This window comes from Oculina patagonica, chromosome 1 (genome assembly GCF_052425735.1).
Source record: "Oculina patagonica isolate OP01 chromosome 1, crgOcupat, whole genome shotgun sequence".
NCBI lineage: Eukaryota > Metazoa > Cnidaria > Anthozoa > Scleractinia > Oculinidae > Oculina > Oculina patagonica.
In genome coordinates, this window is record NC_135758.1 from 20,042,063 (window position 1) to 20,065,298 (window position 23,236).

The 23,236-nt window shown below is 37.1% G+C and overlaps 4 protein-coding genes across 4 annotated transcripts in view; all 4 read left to right on the forward strand.

Moving 5' to 3' along the window:
* Positions 1-23,236, forward strand: part of LOC144661220 (A disintegrin and metalloproteinase with thrombospondin motifs 19-like) — a 67,739-nt gene that overhangs the window by 17,178 nt on the left and 27,325 nt on the right. Inside the window, exons 11-20 of the mRNA XM_078521919.1 lie at positions 1,563-1,664; positions 2,296-2,441; positions 2,913-2,976; positions 3,408-3,513; positions 4,088-4,221; positions 4,851-4,971; positions 5,486-5,566; positions 6,013-6,173; positions 6,631-6,796; positions 7,216-7,354. Coding sequence (XP_078378045.1) covers positions 1,563-1,664; positions 2,296-2,441; positions 2,913-2,976; positions 3,408-3,513; positions 4,088-4,221; positions 4,851-4,971; positions 5,486-5,566; positions 6,013-6,173; positions 6,631-6,796; positions 7,216-7,354 — 1,220 coding nt within the window. The remainder of the gene's footprint in view (positions 1-1,562; positions 1,665-2,295; positions 2,442-2,912; positions 2,977-3,407; positions 3,514-4,087; positions 4,222-4,850; positions 4,972-5,485; positions 5,567-6,012; positions 6,174-6,630; positions 6,797-7,215; positions 7,355-23,236) is intronic.
* On the forward strand, positions 9,938-12,318 carry LOC144661231 (neuropeptide FF receptor 1-like). The gene has a single exon (XM_078521928.1). It carries the CDS (start codon positions 10,504-10,506, stop codon positions 11,584-11,586), a length of 1,083 nt encoding a protein of 360 aa, XP_078378054.1. The 5' UTR covers positions 9,938-10,503; the 3' UTR covers positions 11,587-12,318.
* On the forward strand, positions 12,768-15,922 carry LOC144661266 (pyroglutamylated RF-amide peptide receptor-like). The gene is made up of 2 exons (XM_078521970.1): positions 12,768-14,777; positions 14,864-15,922. Exon 1 carries the CDS (start codon positions 13,177-13,179, stop codon positions 14,230-14,232), a length of 1,056 nt encoding a protein of 351 aa, XP_078378096.1. The 5' UTR covers positions 12,768-13,176; the 3' UTR covers positions 14,233-14,777; positions 14,864-15,922.
* LOC144661273 (neuropeptide FF receptor 1-like) lies at positions 17,855-19,660 on the forward strand. Its single transcript, XM_078521982.1, has one exon. The coding sequence runs from the start codon at positions 18,323-18,325 to the stop codon at positions 19,376-19,378; it is 1,056 nt and encodes a 351-aa protein (XP_078378108.1). The 5' UTR covers positions 17,855-18,322; the 3' UTR covers positions 19,379-19,660.

The following is a 23,236-nucleotide window of genomic DNA, read 5'->3' on the forward strand; positions in this document are numbered from 1 at the left end:
TCATTTAAATTTAGATCTGTTCTAGGGCTTTTGTTTTATTTTCACTGTCAAAGGGTTTTGTTTCGTGCAGGTGAATAGAAAGAGAAAGCCTATCAATTCGGTTTCTAATAAAACTCACACTCGCTTTTGATAAAATATATCTACTTTTGTTAACCAAATCCGGAGCAATATTAATATTTGAATAAAAGGAATTAAAAATGTAGTTCTTTGGAAATATTGGTCTTATACCTAAAACCCTTTGTTTTTCAGTGCGGTACTTCTGTCCAATGACGTTTCTTGTCTCCAAACAGATGCTCAAATTCATTTCAAATGACAGATTCTCAACGTGCAGTTTGACAGATATTAAACATATCTTTGTTTTAGACTAATATTCCTACGAAGCTCAGATGAATGACCCATTGTAGAAAATGGAAAGTTAAATGCAGACTAAAAACAATATTTTAATATTCTTTTAAAAAAGAATGCCTCCATGCTTTTAAGGTTTTCTTCTTAAAAACATACGCAGAGAATGATATCGGGTTTATTTTCGACTGAAATGCAGATAACATGATATATGTTCTAATCAAATTGAAGTCGTCTTTTTATTTTGTGAAAAGCTACCGGGAAAATACGATAGCTGATGTCATACCATGAAATCCTGAAAATCAAATTGTTTTATTAACGGAAGCTTTTTACCATGAATTCTACACGCAGAAACGATATTTCGTTCGCGTACGTTACATGTAAATATATGCATAATTTTTCATTTCTTGTAAATGATTAAATGGGAAATCGAAAATCGTTAGGATCATAGTTAGTAGAGGGGGACGATATAGAAACCTTCGCAAGTTTTCGGTCATGTTCGAGAATCGACGGTAAACTTCGCATTGGTGCTGAACTTCTGATCCATTCAAAGTTTTGGACAATATTCGAAACTGTCCCATAAACTCCTTTGTTTTTTAACTTTTTGCGGATTTTAGCTATCTGATACAATACCTTACACCCTAGTTACTCGCAGGTGTTTTTAAGCTTATACGATAGTCCTATAAAGTCAATACCCCAACGCTACGCTAATGTACTGAGTGACAACTGGCGACCTTCTCAACATCAATATTACAATGCTTCTTATTTACATGTAACAATTAAACGGGTTAGGCGATTAGTTTGCAAAAGAAACTGTTGCGCTGTCAATGTCGGCGTTTAGTCTCTTGGATTACTAAGAAAAGCTATTTACCACTTCGTAGGGGGAAGCGTTGCGTGACAACTCGCATAGCAGTGCTGTAGTTGCGGACCTACAAAGACTTTCTTTGGGTTCGTCACGCAATCTTTCCTCCCTGACGTTGGGAAGGAATGCGTGACGAGATCAAATTACGTTTGCGTTAGCCTGTGTACAGCCGCCCCGAAGGGGTGGCTAGTTTGCGTCGGACTGACATTAGAATCACTCACTCACTCATCCTCTTCGCTCCTCTAACTGGAGCATAAGGCTACACTGACATTAGAATTATAATGCTCGGTTAATTTACCTTGTCACTGTTACCATGCCGATTAATTAAACTGTACTGTTTTATTCGTTAACACCTTAGTATCGTCTATGCCAACAACTGTGGTGCGAGATTGAAGGAGAAAAGCTGTGTAGAAGTAAACTGAATCCTCCAGCCACAGGGACAGCTTGTGCTACTGGTAAGGTGGGTTGGTAACTTGTTACTTATTAGGCATCATCAATTTCTTTCTCAGTGATTATGTAACTGCGTATAGTTTTCCACTATTATGGCATAACGCCAATTACCAAAAGTAAAATGGCATTGTGAATCCAAAACCAACGTTAAACCACATTCGGCCTAACATAACAAAAGTAACAAAGTAAAATGTGTGGTGCAGAGCACGCATAGACGCACCCACGATTGATTTTGGTTTTGTTCCTGATCGGTAGTGAACTGCTTGCTTGTTCTGATTGGGCAGAAGACGTTACATCATTTCACAAAGTTTTTTTTCTTTGAGATCCTCTTCTTTTAAAACTCTATGTGATTGTGGTCAATCAACGTTGAGCGTGCTCGCATTTTGAACTTAAGAGTTTTGTTCTGGCAAGCATGCACATTTTTATAGCACGTACAGATATAGAATGCAAATCAGATCGGTGTGCAACGAAGAAGGAGGTTTTCTTTTTGAAGCGAGTTTTCGAACAAAAATAAACTTACGAAAAAAAGTGTATTACCATTTACACGCATTGAACTAAGTGATGTAAATACTGTAGAGCTCGCATCAAGAGGCAACGTTAACTACATGTTAGGTAATCTGCTTTGTCTTTCATGATCGCAGTGGTGTATGTACGGGGAATGTGTTGACAACAGTACTATACCTTTGAGAAGAGACGGTGGCTGGGGTCCCTGGACAGAATGGAGCAAATGTTCCCGAACCTGTGGAATGGGTGTTAGTGCCCAGAAAAGAGAATGTGACTCGCCGAGGTAAGCATAGTGTGTAACGTCTTACTTCAATTTCATTTGTCACCTTAGAGCGGTTTTCAAATGAATGTCGAAGCCAAAGCCAAAGTAATCACTCTGGCCGATCACAAAGAACACATGTGAGGCTTGCGCGAAGTGCGGGAAAATTTGTGCGAGTGAGACACGATTGGTTTTGGCTTAACTTCTGATTGGTTGAGAAAGTGGAACGAGTCTTTTTAACTACTAAGGGTAGTAATGCAAAACCAAAGCAAATGCGAATTTATTTCGACACTCAAAACGCTGTACGTAAGCAATACAAGAAATAATGTTCATTTTTTTTTTAAACTGTTGGACAAAGATTGTAATTAAGATTATCTCCCATCAAATTTTCCTGACCATAGGCTAGGACTCTGAATTAGCTTTTGGTACAGTAACGTGAATCTTACAGCGACCCTAGATTAGCCTGTAATCCTGTTTGACGTTTGTCGATTTCAGCCCCTTGAACGGTGGCCGGTATTGTGAAGGAGAATCTAGAAAGTTTCGTACCTGTAATGTTAAGGTAAGGAAATGACAAAGTGACTAGGCCAGATTACAATGATTAAAATCGAAGAACGATTGTTTGAAATGGTAAAAAGAAAGTAATAGAAGAATACTTGGGGGTCCTCGAAAGGTACAGGAGGTAAAAAATGTTCAAAATCAATGAATGGTATTTTTGCTCACAAAAGTCAAGTTCGGGTAACTTATGTTAAAATTGCCTATAACTTTGTTGAAAACATTCATGAAAACATTTGTTATCTGGCCAAACTATGATTCTTTTGGCTAAGTGACTGAAAAAATTCTATAAATTCTACAAATACTTTTTGCCTGCTCTGTTTGATATGTTAGATCCTGCATGTGTGTTATCACCGAGTAAGCCATAACTTAACTTGTCTACATAAGTGGTTCAATGAGCAGTGGCGTTTGAGCTTATATTTAATCGTTCACTTATAGCCATGTCTTCCAAGATCCAGGGACTTCAGAACTCTACAATGTGAATCGTTTAATGGTATTACATACAGAGGAGGGAAACATGAATGGGTTCCTGTGATTAGTGATGGTAAGCAAATGTAGCGTTCATATAGATGCCCAGTAAAGTATCAGGCAAACTGCCATAAAGGGCAGCGATGGCGTCTTTTCGTGCTTATTAATTATATAAACGATACAAATTAGTAAATTACTTTACGACTATGCAAACAAATTATTATTTGAGTGCAGGAGACCTTAAGTTGTCTTTTGAAAAGTCTGAAACGAGGGAGGAAGGCGAAAAGTAGAAATATGGGTTTTCTATCGAAATACAGCGAGTTTTCTGTCAATGGGAAAATGTGCACGCTGTACCAACGGATTAAGTAACATGACCCCTACAACTAAGGCAATATATGCTGCTCTGTTCTGATGTACTATGAATTCTTTTAAAGAAGATTTCTCCATTTCATCTCTACATATATTTAAAACATTTTTCTTTTATTAACATTGACCAGCCTACACTGCATGAGGCACGCTTTATGCAAGAGTAAGGAAGTTATCGTTGTCCGTATTGTGGTTGCATTTTCATGATTATTTGTCAAACATGCATCAATTTGAAATTCGTCAGTTATGTTTCTTTTCCTTATTTTTGCGCATTCCTTTTTCAGGCCAGCCATGTTCTTTATTCTGCAAACCAAAGGATCCGCAATATCGTTTCTCAGCGAAGCTCGCCTCTAAAGTTATAGATGGTACTCCATGTAGGCCTGGTTCAATTGACATTTGTATTGATGGAAGATGCCAGGTAACGTATGGCTTGTTGTATAATTTCAAACTAAACGCAGAACATAAAAATCCAAGGTTTTCTGAGATAATTAACTGCACAAGTAAGATATCGAATCAAAATGAAGAAAAGCAAGGAATTGCGTTGGCTTCAATTAAGCATGTCACGGGACTGTCGCACCATTCACCATGGGAACCAATACTTTCCGCTGAGTTACTGACAGTTTGCGCGCGCCATTTGTGTATTGTGATTCCTACTCATCACTTCCCGATCACTTTAAGGCTGAGAGTACAGTTAAGGCTCATCTGCAATCATCTAACCGTTTTAGTCCCGTTTTGTCAAAATCAAGATTTCCCCCAACTATACTTTATGTATTTTCTATAATTAACTGTAGAAAATTTTGTTCAAGCTATAATGCATACTGTTAATATCATGAAAATTTAAGAGTTTTAAAGAGTTTCAGTCAAAGAGTCTTTTCTACTCTTACCCACCAACGCAAACGAATTTTCGCCTTCTACCTGACGCGGCTGACAAAACAGCGTGAAACAATGAGCAAAGGCATGTTAGCCCTTGCAGGCTGCCCTCTTAGTTCGAATATTCTCAATATCATACCTGTTAGTATAAATTTGATAATGTCTTGTATACACCAGGATGTTGGTTGTGACCACAAGATTGGTTCAGGAGCAGAGGAGGACATCTGTGGTGTCTGTAAAGGAAACGGTACAACGTGTCGTACAGTGGAAGGAAGGTTTAATCAACTAGCTGGATCAGGTGCACTTATAACTGTTGTTTAACTTACCTTAATACTCCGTTAGGCTTATGACAATCATCTGATTCTTATTTTTATAAACCAACTTTTATTATCCTTTCCCATTAATAAAAGAATTACAAAACAAGACATACTTAGAAGAGCCAAAAAAGTTACACAATAGGGAAGAAAAACAAGGGGGATTACAACCTCTTACAACATAATTAAGGTAAACATCCGAGATTGAATGATCATATAGATCGTCTGATTTTTTTAAATGAGGAAGATTGAAGATTGATTAAATGAAAAATGCGATAAGGAAAAAATCTGAAAAAGGGCGATAGTCTATCTTTAACTTACAATTTAGTTTCAAAATTTAAAATGACGTCGACTAAAACCACGGTGGAATAGAGGAAAATTGTGACCGAATGAAACCATTAAATTATTCTTATACACCGCTTCTTGAGGGAGCAACCTAGCTCAAACACATCATCGACTCTACTTCTGCGGTAAGTAACAGATCACTTCTTTATTCAGGTTACGTGGAAGCTGCTGTCATTCCTGAGGGAGCAAGAAGTATAAGCATAAGCGAGTCTAAACCATGCACGAGTTTTCTTGGTAAGGCTATTTCTAGAACTCAACTAGAGGTCGAGTAAATTTGGGATAATTCACGAATCACGCGTTTTCAATAGCTGTCCTCGGCGCCGCAGGGAACACGGAGGACTCACCGCGCGAGACCAGCAACGCGCACAGCGAGCTCGCGCATGGGATGAAACAACACCGTGATCCGCAGGCGCGAGAGGGAACGGGTATGCCGGGTCTTACAGTTTGCTACGCAAAGTTCAAGGTTTTAGGCTAACGTTTTCCAAACTTAGTGTAAAATCGTACTCGCAGACCAGGAAACTCGATTGAAGGCTCATATTTCATGGAACAGTATAGCAACATGTTGAAGCTGTAACAGAAAATTTCTTCATGTCCGAACCCTGTATAATTTGGTTGAAAATAGAAGTAGTCTATTTCTGTTGGGAAATAACCGAACGTGACGCATTTTTTAATATACACAGCTCTCAGGGCCGATGCCGGAACTTACTATATCAATGGGAATTGGAGAATTCAACTTCCTGGTGACGTCAACGCCGACGGAACTATATTCCGGTACATGCGCAAAGGAACCTTAGAGAAGATCATAGCTCGCGGGCCGACAAATGCTCCCTTACACATTATGGTGAGTTTTGCATGTTTTAAGTACTCAGGCTCTTTTAGTTTCTAAACAGTTCGAGTCGATAAAAAACGATTCAATAGGGCTACTTCCAGCAAATAATCTTCATTAAAACATTTTATTCGTAACACCAAGTCCTCGTTGTAAACAGTTAGCAAATATCTTATGGGGCTCGATCGTGTTTTGTGCGGTGTTGGATTTAACAGCAATCATTTTTCAGGATCCGCATTTTCTTTAGGCTCGATTTCCGCCGCCTTCTGGAGTCCGGTTTTTTCCCGAAAAGCGGCTGGAAATCGAGCCTACATTTCTTTGGTATTTTATCCCATACACCAGGACTTTGTTGTAAACACCTAGCAAACCTATAAAAGGGATAACTTTTGGGGCGTAATAGTGTTTTTTACAGAGATGGATTGACCGCAATCACCTTTCTTAGGATTCGCATTTTCGTTGGTATGTTTTACAGGTGTTGTATTATGGCTTCAATCTTGGAGTAGAGTATCGATACGCTGTGCCACTTCACGAAAACAAGAAGGAGAAAGAAGATGCGAAAAGACATCGCTTACTCCACGAAGCCTCGTACGGATGGGTTCACGGGGGCTGGGGAGAGTGTAACGTGCACTGTGGAGGAGGTAAACAAAAAAATATTTCTAAATCTTTTTGCCTCTGATCGGCAATTTGTCACAGAATACTAATTATAAAGAAAAACAAAGGATAATAAGTGTTCACCGGTCGCATGGCCCGGACCACAATAACAAAATCTTAAGATCGAGTACTAAAATGGTGAGTCAGTGGCACACTAAAGAGCAGTACAAACAGCACAGAGCAGTTTCTAGATTTTGTCAGGGAGCGTCGGGGACTCAAAATTTTTCTTTGTCCCATGCTCGTGTCATTGTTGAAAAATTCATCTTCATGATTCAAGATTATTAAACAATTTTACAGGAACTGGTTTGAAACAGTTCTCCTTCCCAACTTTCGCCTCTTCTTGAACTAGTATTACCTGTTATCATCTTTTAATGTGACTATTTATTTTATATTTGATAATTTGCAGGCATTAGGAAAAGCTTACGAATGAGGTGCATTCGTTTTTACCGGGGAAACATTTCTTTGGTGCAAGATTTCTACTGCAAAGGAGCAACAAAGCCACGACAGGAAGAACGAGTGTGCAACGTGCATCAGTGTCCAATATGGTGAGTGATAATCATAGATAAAGAAGAAAACGTAGCGCTAAAATGAGCGTGTTTACCGGACTGACCGGAATTGCAAAGGACTAGCCCAGCGGCCTCAGGTAAGTCGGTCCCAGACCGCGTAACACAGCAATAAACAATACTTCCTTGTCGCCTTTTATTGAAAATGAGGCCTCATGAAAACCTTTTATGTCATTGCATGAAATCGGAAAATGTCTGAAAACCTGATTCTCATAATTATACTGAAAAGGTTTTGTACCAGACCTCATTTTCAAACAGACGCAAGAGGCTTATTAACTCTTTTAGCTCAATAGTGGGAGGCATAATTTTTTTTTTCTAAATATTATAACAATGTCAGGCACGGGCCATAAGGACGACAAATTTTGTCAAAAGTGATCGAATTCTCTCATCTAGCACTGTATACATTTTCTGTACACCAGAAGGGAGAATCTGTGTTTTCATCGTCAGAGGGCAGTAATAGGTTTGATGTTTCAAACTGTGGTGAAGGACTTCAAAGAAGTCTTATAGAAGTCTTCGTAGCTTCTACTCTAATTCGTTTGCGATTAAGCGCAGATTCTGCACGCGGATATCGTTCGCGTTGAACTTCGGGGAAGAAATAACTGACTCGGTAGGCTTTGTACGGTCTGCACTAAGACTGTCGGGGAAATTTTCCAAACTGCTAAATGATATGGGACAAAACAAACAAAAACAATCGATTTTATCGAGATTTTGTCAAACCAAGCTCAGTTTGCAGACAAGTTAGATCGCTGCCAACTGGACGGTGAATGGATAGAAAAATACTGAGATAATATTGAACATACATTGAAAATGTCCATGACGTACGGTTTAAGGCATTCGAAGTGTCTTAAGTTGAGACTTGTCCACCATAGAAATACGGCGTTTGTGACAGGTGTAGACCACAACCTCCGTAGGTCCTTTTCGGAAGGTATCTCAGAGAAGTTTTGATACGGATGACTCATCTTGAAAGAATAGTCATTTTTTTAAGATTGTCGATAACAAGCCGTCTCAATCCTACCCATTTGTTACCATCCTCTTCCTTGGTGTTACTTTTACATCTGGTGTTTTTCTCCCTTAGTAAACTAATACTTATGGTTTCTTTCGATTTTTTTCATTTTTTTCAAAGCATATCGTGACCTTGTGGCAGTGGGATTACTCTTTCCTATGTTTTTGTCAGGAGTAATTTCCGCAAACGTGATCTAAAATGGGGGGTTATTTGCACTTTCATCAAAAGTCATTTGGGGGATTTTCAAATTTTAATTAAAAAGTAGGATGAATGCAATTTTAAGACACAAAACACCGCAGGTTTGTCAGATTTCGTTGCCTTATTCTTGCGTTATGAAGCACGTTCACAATATATAGTTTTATTTTACATCTAAAACTATCTTGGTTTCTTGATAAAAATCAATGTAGTGTATAAAATTAATAGAAAATGTTTGTGCGATCGAGAGATATTCTTATATTTCACTAGAATGTCCTTATCAATAATCTTAATTACGGATCTCGGATGTTTTGAATAATTCATCCGAATCTCAAGATCACTCACAAAGATGTTACTCGCACGCTATCATTTTTGAGCAAATGGTTCAAGTTGCCTTGCTAGATTTGCTAGTATGTAATATTTTACCTCTCGTTTAATTAAAGAAAATATATTAAGCTCATATCACTAACCAGGTCACTAACGCTTCAAAAGTAAAAGTTAGCTACCAAGAAGCGTTTTCGCGGAAAGAAAATTAATATCTTGTCAGTAAACGTCACAACCAAACAATTCCATTTTTTATTGCTTCGTCAGAACGATGTTTTCTGTGTTATTTGTCTTTTTTTTATCTAAGTCGACATCCATCTTACTAGTACTGTTGCAGAAGATGTTACAAAGATTTCAATTGACAGGTCGTTTTAAGAGGTTTCTGCACTTTAGGAAATAGCGCGTTTCCTATTTACTGATAAATCGTAACTTGCCTTATCTTTACAAAGTTTCAAAGAGATTGTTGGTATCGTTTTGCCCTTTTTACAAAACGCAATAGCTGTCCATGAAAAAAACATTTCCGAAATGTTTGTCGCAATAAGGAAAGCACATCTATTTTCAAGTCATTAGATGTTTAATTTTTAATACACTTTCCACTAATGAATTATGAATATATCCTTCCTGGCTATGATTTTGTATTTTTACAACCCTCGGCAAGTAAGCCCCTGTTCCAAGACGCTTTTTATAATCATAATTGTAAGACTTTTTAATTTCCTGTAGAGTGATTCTTGTTCCTTCAAATTTTACAGCTTCTTGAAACGTTTAAGTGGAAAACTGCGATTGACAAAACGTATTTTTGTTTTTCGGTTAAATGAAGCCATATTTCTATCATTATATTGAATTGGTTTAAAAAAATGGTAATACATTTTGGATTAGAAAAGTAAACGAACAGTGTAATCTTGAAGTCTCATTGCATGAAAATTAATTTACGTCTGATAAATTTTCTTCGGGCGTTGAGTAGGTAATCACAAGCTGGGGAATAAATGGCTTGGTATACGGAAAATCCACTTAACGTTTTAATAATTTCACGCCTGGAGAAGTTTTAATGTGACAGATCGTACTCGGCTGTCACCTTCAAAATCGTTTTGTGTTCAAATTAAAAAATATGCATTAGGAAACCCCACTCTAGTATTTATATCTTCACGCCGAACTCCGTTTATTAGATCCAATCCATCTGTCACCTCATCTCAAGGTTTACATCAAAATCTCTCCGAAAAGATCTGCAAAATCAAGCTTTTTGGAACACTGGTCACTGTTTTCTCAACACAGCCACGCTAGGGAAGATCGTTTATTTTAAATACTGACGCTTTTGTGGTTACACTTGACAAACTCTTTGGAAAATACTGTGGAAAGATAAAGGTGGAGACGAGTGTATATGTTCCTCCCACCCAAGACAACTGCATTGCTAATCCAGGGTATGACCAGGGTTTTATTCAGATTAACAGAAACATACCATGGCATACAAAAGTGATTAAAATCGAGCAGAGTTGAGTTGAGTGATTTCTTCCTAAAGAGCAGTGGCCACACCACGAATGGTATTACCACAACAAGTGTATTCCTAATAGGGCGAGCTAGTAAGAGCAGATTACAGATAAAAGACTTACAAACTATGAACCTAACAAGTTCCCGAGACAACGAGACTGAACTAGGGGCACGCGATGTTGGCAAAGTAGGAAGTATAATTCTTCTTATTCGCTCTCGCAAAGAAGCTCCAGTATCGTTTTCGACTATTCTATCAATAGCCATACTTTTAATTGTTCTAGGGGTCGTGGTTAATGGAGCCATTTGTTCTGTGATGCTTCGTGGCAAACGCTACAAGAAGAACACCTCAAATTTCTTCATTTTGCATTTGTCAATAACAGAACTGGTTTCACGTCTGCTTATCTTTCCAATTGTTGTTCATTCCCTGGCAGCAACATCGGCGATAGAAAGCGTGCAGTGCAAATTTCTAACATTAATTTCAAAAACCTTCGCTTCGGCCACATTTACAAGTTTAGCTGCCATCGCAATTGACAGATATCAAAACATCCTCCATCCCATGAAAGCTTTGAAGTCGAAGAAATGGCCTGTTCATCTGGTTTGTCTGGTTTGGTTGTATGCTACAGTGGTATCAATTCCCTCTGTGGTGAGCGTAGAAAGTACATATGTGAACGAGATTCCAGAAGCTCAAGGAATAGATTGCGAAAATTGCACTGATGGGAGGATTTGCGACATTCCACCAAACACTGTGGGTCAGGTATCGACAACTCTGTATTTTGCACTCGCTTTTCTTGTTCCACTGATCTTGATTTTTGTACTTTACACAAAAGTTGCTATTTTCTTGCATCAGAGAAGCACCAAGGGGAAGATGCACAAAGTGGCGGCAAGATCAAAGTCCAAAGCAGTTCGCATGCTTGTTTTAGCTGTTATTGGATATGTTTTGTCATTAGGCCCAGCAGCTCTTCTCGCCATGTCGAGGTCATATGGACAGCTCAACAACACCTCATTTCATCACATGTTCGCAGTCAGTTGGACGGTCCAAATTGTGACACTTACCAGCTCACTTGCAAACCCGATAATTTATGCATACTATAACGGGGACTTTCGAAAGGAATTAGTGATGCCATTTTGCAAAAACAATACAAAAGCACCTCCACTTTCGTTAAGTTTACAAACTCGCGCAGGTAGTAGTCTTTATGCGCAGAATCAGTAAGAGGCGTCAAGAAACTTAACAATGACAAGCACATTACTTGAGGCCTTTTTCTTTGACTTTTCGCAAAGGTGTGACCCACTGCAGATGAATACAATTATGAAGTCTGTGGTAAAAAACTGAGATTTTGATGGTTTGTTTACATACTTAGTAAAAGCTAGGGGCACGGAATCGCTATGAATTAATAAGTTATGCTTGAGTTTTGCAACATAAGCTAATCATGTGCGAATTTAACTTGAGGCAGCAGCCTCAAAACAAGAATCATTTAAGTGTCCATACCGTGGAAACCCAGTTATAAACCCTGGACTTCTCTATATATGTCGACGTTTTTTGCTGGAAAATCAACGGCTGTGTCAAATGAAGATCACTTGCCCTAAGTTTTCATACGTTTGCGCCTGAAAGAGTCAAATGAAGACAAACATTACTTGGGTGTAAATCCTGTGTTGTTCAAATAAATGAATATGCATATTACGCCCCGAGGAAGAACTTACAACCACAGATCCAGTAACCGGAAACGATAACTCAATAAAAACCCTTTACACAAACCTTCTTAAACACTCTCGCCAAATGCAAGAAGCTCCACTGTCGTTTTCAGCTTTCAATCAATAGCTCATGACATGCCTTAAATTATGTTGGGAATCGTCATGAATAAATAAATAAAGTGTCTTTATTTCATTTGATAAAATACATATGAAAAGTTACAATGGAGCAATTAGTCTTGTTATGCTTCGTGGAACACGCTACATAATAAATCACCTCTATGTAAAGGAATAAAAAGTTACTTAAATTCACTTAAAAATCATGTTTCATTTTCTTAACAAGTTTGATTTATTTTGTATTATGCAGTTTTGCAAAAATTGCTTTAACCACGTGATAGCTTTTATTTATCAACAATTTGGGCTTGCTATTTCTTTTACTGTTTGCACAGCTAGGCTCTACATCTCACACACAAAAGAACAGAGAACGAACAACATAAGACCGCTCAAGGCGAGTAATTATCCTAGGTTGATTGCCAGCAGGGTGGCAAATTGTGCCAAGCTCATTAATGCTAACAGCTAATAGTTTACATGCAGATATTATTTTAATGTTTTTAACGCTTAGTAATGTCAGTTACCCAAATTGGTTTCTGGTAATGTTTAATTTATATCCAACCTCCTAGCCAAAACATATGTCGAGTTACAGGCATAAGATGTTGGCAAGCACTTTATATGCAAATACTGTTTAATGTTCTTCAGCTGAGTAATCTCTAATTAAAGTTTACTCACCTTGTCAAATCACATTAAGACGAACAAGGAGGCAGAGCAGAGGCGAAATAATTTCTTCTGACAGCGGAGGCGGACATTTGCGAAATATAACTGGCAAAGAGTTTGCCAAAAACATCTCAGTCATTTATCAAAGATCACACCACCGTTAGTAAATTGGAAAAAACATTGGCTCATATATGAGAGATACAAAAGTATAGTATTTTATGGACAGTGTAAACAAGGGACACCAGTTTTCCTTCCTTACTGAGGGTAAGCCCGTCAAACACCCTAGAAAAGCGTTCTTCGTTTTACTCATTTTCACCGTGATATTAAAGCTTCGTCATTTATAATGCCCACAGAAGCCACCACAAACGCTATAAATCCAACGAAGATCAGTATTTCCGGTCGTGGTTCAACACTTTTGCTTATACGTTCGTACGAAGAAGCAAGAATCGTATTCATTGTGATTTTGTCGATTAAACTGCTAGTTATCATGTCGGGAATAATTGTCAATGCAGCCATTTGTTACGTTATGTTGCGTGGAAAACGCTATAAACGAAACAGTTCGAATTTCTTCATTACGCATTTGTCAGTGGTGGAGCTGGTTTGCCGCCTCCTTGTCTTCCCTGTAATGATTTACTTCACAGTTCCATCTTCAGAAATTGAACCTTTTCAGTGCAAAACTATAACATTTTTTGCAAAAACCTCCGCCTCAGCCATATTTGTCAGTTTGGTTGCCATAGCTGCCGACAGACACCAAAACATTCTTCACCCATTGAAGGTGTTGCAATCAAAGAGAAAGCCCTTTTTACTTGTTTGCCTTGTTTGGCTGTATGCAGCCATTGTGTCATGTCCTTTTGTTCTCAGCGCGGATAGTATTTCTGTTCTAGAAATTCCCGAAGCTCGAGGTATGGCCTGCAAGGACTGTGCTGACAAGAAACTTTGCGATATTCGACAAAACCCACTGGGTCAGTCTTCAGCCACGTTGTATTTCCTTCTTGCATTTGTTGTCCCATTGGCTGTCATATTCGCGTTGTACACCAAAGTAGCCATCTTCTTGCATCACAGAGGAAACAACAGAGAGATGCACAAAGTGGCGGCAAAATCAAAGTCCAAAGCGGTACGCATGCTTATAGTAACGGTATTTGGATATGTCCTGTCTCTGGGTCCCGCTGTTGTTCACGCCATGTTGAGATCTTATGGCGTTCTCAACAGTACATCATTCGACGTCATGTTACTGGTTAGTTGGATGGTAGAATTTGCAACTTATTCAAGCTCGCTGGGAAATCCGTTGATTTATGCATACTATAACGGGGACTTTCAAAAGGAAATGATCCGTTTGTTTCATAGAAGAAAAGGTCAAATTGGAAACTCGTACACGGTTAGATTCACAAAAACGAACTGAAATCAAAAGCCCTCATTATAGACCACTGCATAGATTTACTAGAAACCAGAATGAAAGTCTACAGCGAGACCGTCCGCCTTTTCATTAGCTTTCAGTGAAATTTTACATATAATTGCTAGCATATCTCAAGGAGTAGTCGCCTTGTTTATGAACCAATGTTGACTTGTCAGACTGCAAAATTTAGTTATATTCCACCTGAACATGGAAGGAACAAGTGGAATGGTCACCGAAAGCAAATTTCATAATTTATGGAATTAGAAGCATCAGCGATTTTTGAACCATAAGTTAATCATAATGTATCTGTTAAAAGTGCATTAGGTATAAAAAGCTGCCTAAACTTGTGGAGTGAATGGTAGTCATGGAGACGAAATTATGTTAAAATACAAGAATAGCATTGAAAATCTTCATTTAACTTGGAGCTCATATGACTTATTTCCAATAAAACGAACAATTTTGTGTTCGTCTATGAAAAGACGCAAGTATATTATCTTGAGCTAGTTTACAGAGAAAAATATTTGTAGCGCCAAGCGAGTTGGATGTGTAATGTACTGTATGTCCGGAAAAATCTTGGCAATTACATAAGAAAATGGCCACTACATTAATCACTAAAAACAGTGAAAGAACATTACAGTAACACAGCAAATACAAACGAAGGTGCGGATGGACAAAATTTGAAGCAGATTAAAGCGGATTGCGATATGGTTTTTTGAAAAACTGTTTGGCTGAGTTTCATAGCGAGTATTTCGCAAAACGTATAAAACAGACTAAACTCAGCCGTGACACAGCCTCTTTAAAGTTTAAACATATGTTGTAATTCATTTTCATCTTTCGCCATAATTGAGCATCTTTACCCGCTTATTGCGAGAGAAAACTCTACAAAATAAAAATAGCCTTGTAACCAGGTTGATCCATTTAAATATTAAAAACGTTACACTGGTTTGAAAAATGGTCTAAAAATTATTGAAGAACGATTCGTTTTTCAATCATTTTTTAGGCCAGTTTTCAATTCAGTGTAAAGTTTTTAACATTTTAAAGGTGAGTTATGTTTCACTATACGAAGGCTTGTATGAATAACAACTCAAGTAATAAAAAGTTAATTGAACGCTACTTTAAATAATTATATATGCATGCAATAAATAGTTTATTTTTTAAAGAGTAAAGAGTAATCTGGATAATTTTGGGTGAAAGTTATTTTCTCGAGGGCCACAAAGATCCGAAGAACAAATTTATGTAAATAAGTTAAGAAATAATTATTGTCCATAAATTCAATTCATTTTTTAGTTTTCCGGCTGTTTATCTAAAAGAACCCTTAGATTGAAGGCTTCTGGACATGATATTAATACAGTACTGATAGCTGCTTTCGACTTTTGTCAATAACGTTAAGGTTTCTTGGAAGATCTTTCGCTAGAATTTATCTTACAATTTATTTTACCAATTTACTGAGCAATCAAAAACTTTTTCTCGACAGCCGTTCACCAAAGTATTATTGTAGGTAAACAAACTTCTCGAAGAAAGACCGCTCGCAGTTATTGTAGAATATCTCTCTGAATGCTCTAGGTAGGCGCTAGTAAACATACAAATAAATCAGAAAAACTGAGGAAGGTTTTCTGAACTGAAGCTGTTTCAAAATGTTCCTCTATAAATAAGGAGGGTCATTTTTATTGAAGTAAAAGTATGAAAATTTTTTCTAGCCAAATGGGTGTATTTCAAGACATGTATTAACCAAACCTCCGTGTGACAAATTGGTTTTTGGCCTATCAAAAGCTACTGTAATGATTTGATTCGTTCGATCACCCCAATGATTTTGCTCTCCTTACGAAAAAGAAAATACCAATAATTAATTATTTCCTATATTTGTTTTTCCAACTTCATATGCCAAAGTTTGATTGCATAGTATCGACTTTGATTGATGGTTTTTTCATTTTCCTTTAAGCAGACGTCACAAATTGAAGAGAATCACAAGATAAAGTTTACAGATTATCATTTTATTAACATTTCGTTGGGACGAATATCTCCTCAATTCAATTTCATACAAGTTGCACATGTTTTTGAAAATCGTACTCTCAGTTTATAAACACCACCATTTTAGTTAACGGCCTTTTCAGTTTTTCACTTCAGATAATACTTTGCCAATTTAGTAAGATCAGTTGTTTTATTTAAACCATTGACCCAGGAAATGCTTGGCGTGCGCCTGTGAGTCGAACTAGGAGCTCAGGAGTTCAAATTTAAACTTCAAGATAAAGTAAATCTTTGGAGAAAGTACGAATCATTCATTTTAACCAAATGGCCTAAAATAAGGTGAGCTAGAAGACTGATACGAATAATGCTCTATAGGCGAGGGCGGGATCTTACAAGTATCTAATGTAATAAAAAAATGTGAATGTCTTTGCCTGCCTCACTCCTAGTCCACTAATACATTTTGTCGTGTCCAAATACTTGAGATTTAACGCCAAACAAACGGATGTTGCCTCCCTACACATCAGCCTCAAACGAAAACCCACGAGTCTTATTACGCAAACAGGAATGAGTTGTTTCCCAGACCATCGTTCTTATACTGAACACAAAATCAGATTCATTAACCTCTTAGGCGTCCAACTCCAAACAAATATCTGCGACACAACATAATTTTTTCTCGTCTTGGGTTTTTGCAAGCTTTAAATCGTTTCAATGACGTCTTTTGTGAAACTTCTGCCTTTACTTCCGAGCAGAACACAAACTTCTGCCTTGGTAATACTTGCTATAATGCTCACCTAATCCAATAAATTATTGTTAATTAGCATATCAAACAAATGTTTTTTTTTTTTTAATCTCCTGAGATTTCGAAGTCAAGCAGAACTCCCACCTTTATACTTCATAAGATGTAACACATAATGCCTCAAAATAAACCAAGGATTTAATTATCTACCCCGAATATATATTCGTTTCAGTAAAAATCATCTCTTACGTACCAGCACTGTTACAACTGTTTTAAAACTGGCCAACAACATATATATTTTTTAAAAAAATTCATCAATCTGCAGTTAAAGTATTTAATTGAAACTTGTTTCATAGTGTTAAAATCCTGTATCATCATCTTAGCAAGGATGATTGATTTTGTATTAAGTTTTTTAAAAGCAGTTTTAAAAATAACTGCTTTAACCACGTGATAGCTTTTTTCTTATCAATAATTTGATCGTCGGCATTAAATTTGATGGGCTTGTTATCTTTGTTTTTTTTTGCTGCTTGCACAGCCAGGCTTTATATCTCACAAACAAAAGAACAGAAAGCAAACTTGGATAATTACTCGCCCCAAGCGGTGTTGTGTTACGTTGATTACCAGCAGGACAAAAATTGTGGCAATCCATATTAATTTAAATAGTAGTTTATATAAAGCATAAAAAACTAGACCGAGTAACATTTTCATTGAAAAACCAAGTTTTTGTTTCTTTACAAGATAAGACAGAATAAAAATATACAACAGTTCGACTCTATTTCAGAGTCAAAATCGTGTCATACTAAATTTTACAAGTAGGCAGCTTATACAACAAGGTGATAAGTAGTTTATATAAAAAGATTATTTAACGTTTTTATATGCAAATATCATTTAATGTTTTTGGGCTGAGTGATGTTTAATTTAAGCTCGCCCACCTAGTCAAAACATAATACGAGACACAAAGAGGCAGAATACAGGCGTAAAATGTTTGTTGCTTCAGTTCAAGCACTTTATATGCAAATACTTTTTAATGTTACTAAGCTGAGTAATTTCTAATTAAAGCTTACCCGCCTTGTCAATTCATGTTAAGACGCACAAGTACGCTGAGCGGAGGCGTTATTTCTTACAGAGAGTAGACTTTCGTGAAATATCTCTAGAAAAGAGTTTGCCAAAAACATCTCAGCCATTTTTCGAAGATCACACCACCGTAAGTAAGCTAAAAAAACGATTTTTATACGTACGAGAGATACAAGGGTAAAGTACTTCGTGGACATTGTAAAAAAGGTACCACAGTTCTCTTCCTTACCGAGGGTTAGGCCGTCAAACGTCCTAAAGAAATTGTTCTTCTTTTCATTTATATGCACCGTGATTAATTTTAAAACTTCGTTGTCATTCACAATGCCCAGAGAAACCACCTCAAACCCTATCAATTCGACGGAGACCAGTATCTCCCGAAGTGGTTCAACACTTTTGCTCATACGTTCGTACGAAGAAGCAAGAATCATCTTCGCTGTGATTTTGTCCATTAACCTGCTTGTTATCGTGTCGGGAATAATTGTAAATGCAGCCATTTGTTACGTTATGCTGCGTGGAAAACGCTATAAACGAAACAGTTCGAATTTCTTCATTACACATTTGTCAGTGGTGGAGCTGGTTTGCCGCCTTCTTATCTTCCCCGTATTTATCTACTTAACAGTTCCATCGTCAAAAATTGAAACATTTCCGTGCAAAGCTATAACATTTTTCACAAAGACTCCTGCCTCAGCCATATTTGTCAGTTTGGTTGCCATAGCTGCCGACAGACACCAAAACATTCTTCACCCATTGAAGATGTTGCGATCAAAGAGAAAGCCTTTTGTACTTGTTTGTCTTGTTTGGCTGTATGCTGCCATTGTGTCCTGTCCTTCTGTTGTCAGCGTAGATAGTATTTCCGTTCTTGAAATTCCCGAAGCTCGAGGTATGGCCTGCGAAAACTGTACTGACACGAAACTTTGCGATATTAAACAAAACCCGCTGGGTCAGTCTTCAACCACGTTGTATTTTCTTCTTGCGTTTGTTGTCCCACTGGCTGTCATATTTGCGTTGTACACCAAGGTAGCCATCTTCTTGCATCAAAGAGGAAACAATGGAAGGATGCAACAAGTCGCAGCAAGATCGAAATCTAAAGCAGTACGCATGCTTATAGTAACCGTATTTGGATATGTCCTGTCTCTAGGCCCCTCTGTTGTTCTCGCCATGTTGAGATCTTATGGCGCTCTAAACAGCACATCATTCGACGTCATGTTACTGGTTAGTTGGATGGTCCAATTTGTAACTTATACAAGTTCCCTAGGAAATCCTTTGATTTATGCATACTATAACGGGGATTTCCGAAAGGAAATCATCCGTTTGTTTCGGAGAAGAAGAGGTCAAATGGGAAACTCGTATATGGTAACATTCACAAAAACGAACTAAAATATTTAATTTAATGGGCAATAGCCCTCAGCATAGAGCACGGTATAGACGATTACTAAATAACTAGAAACCAGAATAAAACTCTACGGCGAGACCGCCAGCTCTTTCAGTATAGCTTTCACTGAAACTTTGCATATTATTGCTAGTATCTCAAGGAGTAGTTCACCTTGTTAGTGTAACCTAGCCTTGTGTTGACTTGATAGACTTGCTGGACTGCAAGGTTTAGTTATATTCCATTCAAAAACCGAAGAAATTTGACAAATGAAATGATCACTGTAGAAAATTAATAATTTTAATTGACCCGAAATAAAACTGAACATAGATTTTTAACCAAACTTCGCCTACTGGTTTATTACTTTAAGGGAACTTCAATTTCGAAATAAAAAAGGGAGTCACCACATTCGTTTAGGAACAGGAAGACCTTGTATATTCCATATAATTCCTTTATAATTCCTCTGCGAATACTGGCAAAGTACACGTTTTAGCGATAATTTATTTTTCAAACATAGGAATTGATCTGTTTTCATTTTACAGAAAGAATTTGATCGCTACACCCAAAATATGAGAAAAAATAGATAGGTCACCATACTCGTTTACGAGAAAGCGACAATTTACTTCTCTCGCGGTCTAAGCCGCATAGAAAAAGCCGCCATTTTGTTTATGTGCGCGCGCTAATTACGCGTAAAATTCTGCGCAGTAAAGATGCGCTATGCAATACAGGGCAATGATCTTAAGATATCTGATGTGTCAGCGATTCTAAATCCATAAATCGTAATGTATCTGTGAAACATGTCTTAGGTATAAAAAAGCTTTCCTAACTTTAGGAATGAATGGAATTCGTGGGGACTAAATGATGTTGAAATAGCAGTGAAAAATCTACACGAAAAGATTCTAGTCTGTTATCTTGAACTAGTTTATAGAGAACCTTACATATACTGGAACAACATTTGTAGCGCCAAGCGAGCTGCATGTGTAATGTACATCCGGAAAAACCTCGACAATTTCATTTTTGTAGAATAATCTTTAACAAAGTAATAAATTGAAGAAGCCCTACTTAAATAAACACTGACCCCTTATAATTATTTGCTCACAAATGGATTAAAACGGATTGCGATATGGGGCTTACTTTTTAAAAACTGTTTGGCTGAACAGTGCATACGTTTTCAAAGATAATTTAGCTTGTTTGCAACTTTAAATTATAACGTCTGGGAGAAATATGCATGCAACTGAGATCCATAGAATTAATTTCTTAGCTAACATTAAGTTTCATAGCGAGTATTTGGCGTAACTTATAAAATAGACCAAACTAAGCCGCGACACAGCCCCTTTAAAGTTTGAGCATATGTTGTAATTCATTTTGCATCTTCGCCATCATCACAGGGCCGTAACCAGACCTTTGCCATAGACGAGGCAACATCTTGCTAGTGGGTTCTGGCGGCATGCCCTCCAGAAAATGTTAAAATCTAGAAGCTTTGAAACTCTTTCAGAGTCATTTTTCATGAAGTATTTATTGAGAAAAATCAATCTCGTTCAACTGGGGATAACTTTCCCAACAAAACATATTATGTTTTTTTTTTTTAAATTTTGGGTAAAAATTTAGACGAGGCAAGTGCCTCGTCTTGCCTCTTGCTAGTTACGGCCCTGCATCATCATCCTTACCCCCTTATTGCGACAAAAAACTCTACAAAATGAAAGTACTGTTGTCAGGTTTCATATTTAGGTATATTTTTGATGTTACTATACTGAAGGCTTGTGTAAATAACAACTAATAACCGAAAAGCTACTCTGATCATCAAACGCTACTTTCAATAGTTACATATGCACGTAATAAATATTCTTTTACACAGAGTAAAGATCTAGTCTGGATTACTTTGGGTGTAAATTATTTTCTCGAGGGCCAGGAAGATTCAAAGAACAAATTTGAAAAAGGAATTGCAGCATTATGTTAATAAGTTATGAAATAATTATTGTGCATAAATTAAATCTACTCTTAGTTTTTCCGGCTGTTTATCTAAAAGAACCCTTGATTGAAGGCTTCTGGACAAAATAAAATATTAATACAATTCTGGTAGCTGCCGGATTTTTTTTGATTATGTTATGTTTCTCATTTAATGAGCCTTGGAAAAAATCTTTCATTCTAATTTATATACCACTTTATTTTACCAATTTATTGAGCAATCAAATACTTTTTCTCCACAGCCGTTTGCCCAAATATTTTCTTTTCTCGAAGGAATATCACTCGCAGTTATTGAAGAATCTCTCTCTGAATGCTCTTGGAAGGCGCTAGAAAACATACAAATGAATCCGAGAATCTGAGGAAGGTTTTCTGAACTGAAGCTGTTTGAAAATGTTACTTTTTAGAATTGGGAAGGTCTCTGTTATTAAACTAAAAGCACGAAATGCCACAGATGTCGTATTAGAAAATTGTGTCTATGTCAAGACTTGTATTAAACAAACCTCCGTGTGACACAAATTGGTTTTTGGCCTAGCAAAAGTTACTGTAAGATTAGTTTTAGAGAACGCAGATCAGCCCACTAATGATTTTGCTCTCCTCACGAAAAAGAAAATGCCAATAATTAATTATTTCCTATATTTGTTTTTCCTACTTCATATGCCAAAGTTTGATTGCGTAGTATCGACTTTCATTGATGTTGTTTCACTTTCCTATAAACAGACGTCAAAGGTTGTAGAGAATAACAAGATAATCAATTTAAAGATAATCCTTTTATTTACATTTCGCGGGGACGAATATCTTCTCAATTTAATTTCTTACAATTTGTACATTTTTTGTAAATCGTACTCTCAATTTACAAACACCACCATTTAACGGTTATTCCTTTTTTCACTTCAGATGGTACTTTGCCGATCAGTTAGTGAGATCAGTTGTTTTATTACCCAGGAAATGCTTGACATGCGCTCGTGAGTCGAACTTGGAGCTCAGGATTTTAAATTTAAACTTCAAGACAAAGCAAAACTTTGGAAAAAAGTATGAAAATTCATTTTAACCAAATAGCCCAAAATAGGGTAATGTAGAAGACCGAATCGTATCCCAGGAAATGCTTGACATGCGCTCGTGTTTCGAACTTGGAGCTCAGGACTTTAAATTTAAACTTCAAGACAAAGCAAAACTTTGGAAAAAGTATGAAAATTCATTTTAACCAAATAGCCCAAATAGGGTGATGTTGAAGACTGATTCGTATATTGCTCTTTAGGCAATGGTGAGCAGGATCATAAAAGTATATCTACTGCGATAAAAAGATGTGAATGGTTTTTCCTGCTTCACTTCCTGTCACCTTATACATGGACCTGTATTTAGTTTCGTTTTCAAATACCGGAGATTCAACGCCAAACAAACGGATGTTTACTCCCCTAAACGTCAGCCTCAAACGAAAAACCACGAGTTTTATTACGCAGACAGGAATGAGTCGTTTCCCAGACCATCGCTCTTATACTGAGCACAAAATCAGATTTATTAACCTCTTTGGCTTTCAACTTGAAACAAATATCTGCGAAAAAATATTTTTTCTCGTTTTGGGTTTTTGCAAGCCGTGAATCGATTCAATGACGTCTTTCGTGAAACTTCAGCCCTAACTTCCGAGCAGAAGACAAACATCTGCCTTGATTATACTTGCTGTAAAGCTCACCTAACCCAATAATTGTTAATTAGCATCACACAAACGTTTTAATTGCCTGAGATATACCTCCCACTTTTCCACGTCATACCACGTAACACATAATGCCTCAAATAAAACAAGGGATTTAATTATCTGCCCCAAATATATATATTCATTTCAGTAAAAATCATCTCTTACGTACCAACACTGTTTTCTACAACTGGCTCACAATTTATTTTGTTAA

What these genes read in the sequence shown, in the direction of transcription:
- LOC144661266 (XM_078521970.1), top strand. Translation starts at nt 13,177, where the DNA reads ATGCCCACAGAAGCCACCACAAACGCTATAAATCCAACGAAGATCAGT.
- LOC144661273 (XM_078521982.1), top strand. Translation starts at nt 18,323, where the DNA reads ATGCCCAGAGAAACCACCTCAAACCCTATCAATTCGACGGAGACCAGT.
- LOC144661231 (XM_078521928.1), top strand. Translation starts at nt 10,504, where the DNA reads ATGAACCTAACAAGTTCCCGAGACAACGAGACTGAACTAGGGGCACGC.